Source organism: Notothenia coriiceps, unplaced genomic scaffold (assembly GCF_000735185.1).
Source record: "Notothenia coriiceps isolate Sejong01 unplaced genomic scaffold, NC01 NC01_scaffold00037979, whole genome shotgun sequence".
Classification (NCBI taxonomy): Eukaryota; Metazoa; Chordata; class Actinopteri; order Perciformes; family Nototheniidae; genus Notothenia; species Notothenia coriiceps.
In genome coordinates this window covers 1-6,718 of record NW_011370680.1, presented here as the reverse complement: position 1 = coordinate 6,718, position 6,718 = coordinate 1, and the positions used below count along the sequence as shown (strand labels likewise).

At 40.1% G+C, this 6,718-nt stretch overlaps 1 protein-coding gene across 1 annotated transcript; it reads left to right on the top strand.

Annotated features, from left to right (window-relative positions):
• The first annotated feature begins 404 nt into the window (after positions 1 to 404).
• On the top strand, positions 405 to 5,512 carry LOC104967933 (cadherin-13-like). Its single transcript, XM_010797474.1, has 3 exons — positions 405 to 420; positions 2,199 to 2,426; positions 5,286 to 5,512. The coding sequence occupies exons 1-3, from the start codon at positions 405 to 407 to the stop codon at positions 5,510 to 5,512; spliced, it is 471 nt and encodes a 156-aa protein (XP_010795776.1).
• The last annotated feature ends 1,206 nt before the right edge of the window (positions 5,513 to 6,718 follow it).

Below are 6,718 nucleotides of genomic sequence, written 5' to 3'. Positions count from 1 at the left end.
GTAGCTTAGTGTGTGTGTGTGTGTGTGTGTGTGTGTGTGTGTGTGTGTGTGTGTGTGTGTGTGTGTGTGTGTGTGTGTGTGTGTGTGTGTGTGTGTGTGTGTGTGTGTGTGGGTGTGTGAGTTGGATTGCTGCCATTATCCTCGAGTATCAGCACCTTCTCGTGCCTTTATGTTCTCCACTTCACTTGACATACAGTACATTACATTCAGTACCTTCACACACATAGTACATATTTAGCACTTATGGATACTTTCCTCCCTTTAGAAGGATATAGCAGCTTGGGCAACACTTCATGTTGCTTATGTTTAAGAGGTTCTCTGGGAATAAAAAGCCTCTGCATGCAGACGAGACATTTTCCATGTGAATTATTTCAAGGTGTGTTTGACATTTATTTTATAAAGCCATGGGTATTTCACAAGGTAAGCAGTCCACGCACAAACACGGAGAGAAGACTTGCATTATGTGGCATAAGTGCAGTGAATGTTTTACACCCATACTTTGTATTTATGGCATCTAAATTAAATACATACAAATAACCTTACAACAGTGCTTGAGTCTGTCAAAAGTGGTTCTGTTTGAAGTTGGCTTGATAGTGTCAGTTTCTAAATGTCATACATCAGCTTTCATTCTTTCTTTGAGACATGTTTTACAAGGTTCTCACTTTAAAAAGGTCAGCTGGAACATGAATAAATCATCAGGCTGGCTTCTCAAACCAATGCCAATAAGTTACCTTCAGCTACATTGGTTAGTTAATTAGATATAGCCTCTGAAACTGTTGTTATTTAAAGGGGCCCCATTATGCCTTTGGGGCTTTTCCCTCTCCTGTAGTGTGTTCTAATGTTTTTTCTGCATGTAAATGGTCGGCAAAGGGTAAAATCCGTTTCTCTCTGACACACTGCCTGATACGCCTCCATTGGACTCCTTTGTTTAATTTCATAACATAATGACACCACTACGTTACACTCACACTTCTTGGCTGGGGCTGCAACATTTTTGTTGTGATATGCTAAGGGGAGGGACATCTCTAAGCAGTTGACCAGCTAACCAATCAAAGCAGACTGGGCTCTGGTTTCAGACAGAAGGTGGAGAGAGGTGCTGCAGCACAGGCATTATGAGAAAAGTAAAGCCTCTTTTGAACATTAAAGCATTAGAACATGTCACATTAAAGGACAAAAATACAAATATGTACAGTACCTGAAAAATAGCAGTATAGGGCCTCTTTAAGCCAGAATCCCTAGCATATGTTGTCTGTTTTATTGTGGGATCAGGGAGACATTGTTTCCCAAAATAACTTGTTGTGGTTAATCAGCTATCAATGCCTTTATTCAGTGGTGAATATGAAGGCTTCATTTTATCTGGTTACGAGGATGTTTCAGAGATGATGAAGCACAATTTGTATTCAGTTTAATCCTTAGATAGTCCTAAGAAGTTAACTTTCACCTAATCAGCATTTTAGTGTGGGCAGCTTTATCTAACGGCACTGGAAAGACTTCACTTGACATTTTTGGCACATACAGTATATCCTGATTGTTTTTTTCCAACCTCTGCCCAAAATATTGTTTTACCTTGAAAAGGTTGAGGACAGCCATTTTCCAATTACAGATCTTGTCTTTGGGTGTTAATTGCTGACTGTCCTCTGGAGCTGTCTTGGAAGCAGCGTGGATATTTTTAATAACCTCTAATCGCAGTGAAACAGAGAGCAGTAATAGAGAAGAGCCAAGTTGCTTTTTTGACCCAGCATCCTTCACCGAGGTGTAATCTCATACAGAAGCCATGTTCTCTTCCAAAACACAAGTCACTGTGATTCATTCTCCCCAGGCATTAAAACAACAATCATTTTGTTTTGTTTGGGTTGAATTAGGTCAGCGGAGTAGAAAAAAAGCGATGGATCTTATTCGGGTTTTTGGCTTTTTTTTTTTAAAACATCATGCTTTGCTCTGCTTTAGGATGTCAGCTGAAGAACATTTCGACATGGCAGAATGAAAACGGTTAAAAAGATAATTAACTTTCAAATAATCATGAGTACACCATGTTTAATTGCAGCCACATTGCGTTATTGCTCTTTTCACATCTGCCAACATCGTTATTGTTTGCATTCCTCCACAAAATCATCAGCATCCAGGCCTACAGCGAGAGAGTGAATCAATCAACTCTTTGGTTATCCCTCTCCTAATATGTGATAATGTTGTGTTTCCAGGCAGCCCTCCAGCCACAGGCACCGGCTCTTTGGTCATCTACCTGGAAGACTATAATGACAACGCCCCCTATGTGGTCCCGTCGGTAGCGCGGGTGTGTGAAGATGACTTGAGCGTGGCTATAGTCGGGGGGCGGGACAAGGACCTTTACCCCAACGCCGCACCCTTTAAGATAGAGCTGGGAAAACAGCCGGGCCTCGACAAAACATGGAAGGTCACCAGGGTCAACTGTGAGTACTTTATTTTGAGGTTTTGTTTGCTCAGTACTTTTTGACATTATAATAGCGTTAAATAACGGGAAAAGTTTCACCTCTTTGAAAATAACAAACAGGGCTCTGTGAGTTACTTTTTCTTTACCTGCTATTACACGGTCATTATTTTACCTCTCAAGAGCTTTGAGTGTATTCTACACAGGGCTGCCAGAAAGCACTCGGGGGAGGCAGGTGATGGAAAGATAAAATAAACAAAGAAAAATAAGGAAAAAGAGAGTAACAAAAGTAAATTGCAACAGCATTCGACAGCATAAAATATTGACTTATAATATAAGTCGATTTTTAGTACAGACAAGTTACGCCCAATAGATTTGCTCAAGTACTGTGTACAGTGCCATTTTGTAATTGTTTTAATTTGAACATTTAAATGTCATGCTACTTTCCACTTCTACTCCACTGCATTTCAAAGGAAGTATTGTACTTACTTAGCAAGTTCAGATTTATGAAAAAAAAGCGATCAATTATTTCAGATTAAACTATCCAACATGATACAAAGTAGTTCAAATGTGAGGTCTACCAGCCGTCACTTTAAAATGTCTCCTACATGAAAAGCATCAATAATAATATTTCAATAATATAAGTCATAATAAAAGCTTCTTTACAGGAAAGAAAAGGTCTTTCACATTAATAATCTAAGCACAGTGTGATTGTAATACTGTTGTGCTATTCCTAAAGTAAGTAAGTACTTTGACTCAAGTATAACATCTGTGTACTTACTTAACAACTAATGCCGTCTGAACTAGAACAGATAACATGACAAAGATGAAGGGAAAAATAATAACAGGATGGAAGGATGAGGAGGAGGAGGATAGACGAACAAGAAAGACATTGATTCAGGGTTGCATGACTGGCAGCGCAGTGTGTGTGTTTGAGTGACAGAGCAGAGCTGAAACCTGCCCAGAGGTATTAGCTGTGACTGGCAGCAGGAGAGGGAGGTACAGACACTCCTCAATCACCCCCGCTGGAGAGACAGATAGGGCCCGCTCGTCTGAAATGGACTGGCACTGTGCTCGTCTCCTGTGTGTGTTTGTGTGTGTGTGTGTGTGTTTGTGTGTGTGCCTGTGTTTGAGAGAGATGTGTGTGTGTGTGTGTGTGTGTGTGTGTGTGTGTGTGTGTGTGTGTGTGTGTGTGTGTGTGTGTGTGTGTGTGTGTGTGTGTGTGTGTGTGTGTGTGTGTGTGTGTGTGTGTGTGTGGAACCACAGGTAGGAGAGCTGGTACGGGTTCACCCCTCATCACCATACATCTGTGTACATTTAACTTGTTTTTTTGTCATGCAACATCTAGTTTTAATCCTTCTTACTACAAATGTTTGGTTTCAGAATCACTCTTTTTACTGAATCACTTCAGTGTTGGACCCTTACAAGTACAATTATGAGGTCCTTTGCATGCTAATAAATACTTCTACTCCACCATAATTTAGAGACACATTTTGCCAAATAAAATATAATCAACAAAGACTTTATTATGTATTATTATCGGCTAACATTCCTTGGTGAAATAAAAAAAATGCCCAACAGTAAACAAAAGCTCTGTCTTTACCAGCTGCAGAATTTAAGCAATTGAAACATCAATTCATCATAATTATAATCCAATCAGATTATATATATAATATTCTGAAATTGGCCATTATATCCAAAGACTATCTCAATGTTTGGTATTTATTACAAATTTGTATTTAATGGTGCTTATACTCTTGTACTTTCCTCAAGTAAAATGTTGAATTCAGGACTTTTACTTGAGAATATATTCACTGTGGTATTGTTGATTTTACTTAACTAAAACACCTGAACACTTTGTCCATATTCTTTTTCAAATCAGTCCTTTGAAATTATAAATGTAGACGGTTTAAAAATACATATGGGTGAATGATTGAAGGAATAGTTTGACATCTTGAGAGATGCTCCTATTTACTTTCTTGCCTCGAGTTGGATGAGAAGGTTGATACCGCTCTCTGTCTGTATGATACAAATTAAGTTACTTACAGCAACCAGGTAACAAATTCTCTGAAGATCCCTAATCAACATGTCACATTAATATTTTAATGTTTGATAAAACATGGGAGCTCCCCTGGAGATAATACTGTATATCAACAAATTTCAAAGACACTTCCAATAATGTGTCACCCTGCTGTTTTTGTTATCACCTTGGATTTGATATTGCATGTGGCTGCAGACACGTGAGATAAACAAATGAGCACGATTCCATGAACACACAACATAAGTAGACTACTGTAGATGTGATTAAACTATCTACGGATTAATAAAGCAGTACTAAGAGATCTGATTGTACATGCTTATCAGGGATTGTAGAAACTTCAGGAAATTCTGCATCTCACACGAGAGTCCTTTTGTATCAAAATACGCAGAGCGAGAGACTTGTGAAATGTTTACTGCTGCCTTTCGAGCACACAGTCTGACAATGTAAATGTTCTAATTAAATACAAGACTAAAAGTCAGCTGACCAGGAGTTAACAGCCATGCCAGATGGGTGAAATGCACATTTTTGCAAATTGTGACACATTTCAAAGTAAAAAAAGGCTCCAGAGTTTTCTTTTGTGACTCTTAAGGAAGGGTAAAATCTGATGCAACCCAATGTAACAATCTTACGCAACTTAAGTAGTGCCAATTTGTGTCGCTGCAGTTGTCAGAAGAGGCTTGGCAGTCAGTTACTTGGGGTGCATTAGTTTTGTACATATTTAGTTCTGCTTTGCAAAATAGGATGCTCTTAAATACAGAATAGACGGACAATAGACGGGATGGCGGATTATCATACACTCGCTTTATTTAACCTCCCTCTTCTTCTCTGTTTCCTCCACAGCCACACACTCCAAAATCGTGCTCTTGCACAGTCTGAAGAAAGCCAACTATCAGCTCCCATTGCTCATCACTGACTCGGGGGTGCCCCCCTTGTCCAACTACACAGAGGTCAAAGTTCAAGTGTGCGTCTGCAAGAAGAACAAGATGCACTGCAGCTCCGCCCACTCCCACCGCGCCAGCCTTCTCGTGCTGCTAGCAACACTCCTGCTCGCCCTACTCTGTAAGTAACCATCAACACCACCACACAGACCAAATGAGAACTGAAAATGGAGGGTTCTATTCTGCTCATTTTCAGGTTCATAATTGTATTTTGTTCCTCTACTGTGAAATGTTGACATGCTTTAATGTTCAAAAAGCTCTTTATTGTCCTCCTACTGCCTGAGCTGCAGCACCTCTTTTCCCCCTCTGTCTGAAACCAGAGCCCATGATTGGTTAGCTCGCCGGCTCTGTTGTGATTGGGCAACTGCTTAGAGATGTCCCGCCCCTTAGAGAAACTCCCTCTGGAGGAACTGCTGGGATGTTAGCCTTTGCAGACCATTTACCTGCACAAAAAACTACCCAACACACTACGGGAAATTAAAAACACCAAAAAGCATATTAGGGCCTCTTTAAAAACGGATTTGTGCTTAGTCAATATGGTATGTTGCTTCCAGTTTATCATTTGGAGAGAAATCATTACAGACATGATGTAAAATATATAAAAGTGTAGCATTTCATTAAAGTTCTCTTGTGTATTGGTGCACATCAATGCACATTAGTTGAGGCATTTGGCTATTGTGCTTCTTGCATCCATGTTGCAAAAGAATGCGTTCACTTTCCTTTTTATTTTCTTCCTGCCATGCCTCGGGCCCTCCCCCGGGCCCTCCCCAGGAAGACAAACTTGAATTTACTCCAAACATCTCAATTCAAGCCATTAGCAATAGCATGAATAATTCAGCCTCCCCCATTCAGAACACAGACGTAATGGAGGACGTCCAACAGCTAGTTTTTTGGGAACGAAAGATCATTTCCAACTTGAAGTCACCCAGATCCGGCATTTGTTCTCTTTAGTTTGTAGTCGGGATCGCTGTATGCCGCATGCGGGGTACAGCGGGAGGGATTCTGATAGTAAGGAGAAGAACAAGAAGAGTATTAACAATAGAGTAAAAGAAAATTAGAAATGACTGGAAAAAGCCAAATGAGATTTCAGGCCTAAAGCTGGTCCAGTCGTAATTTTAACACCTTTTTTTCCCGCTGATTTGTGTTTGACTGTGAAATGTTCATTGAAGACTAACACGCTTCTCCTTTCTCTATCATCCCATGTCTTTTTGTTCTATTGATCTTAAAATCTTTTTCCTGCCTCTCAATTCCAGTTGATCACTCCTGCTTGTGTATTCTGTCTGTTTCCTGTCTCTCATCCTTCAGCTCTCTCTGTCGCTGTTCCCCCCCCCCCAC

What these genes read in the sequence shown, in the direction of transcription:
- LOC104967933 (XM_010797474.1), top strand. An exon ending in GAAGGTCACCAGGGTCAACT is followed by an intron (nt 2,427 to 5,285) that starts GTGAGTACTTTA and finishes TTTCCTCCACAG; the next exon opens with CCACACACTCCAAAATCGTG.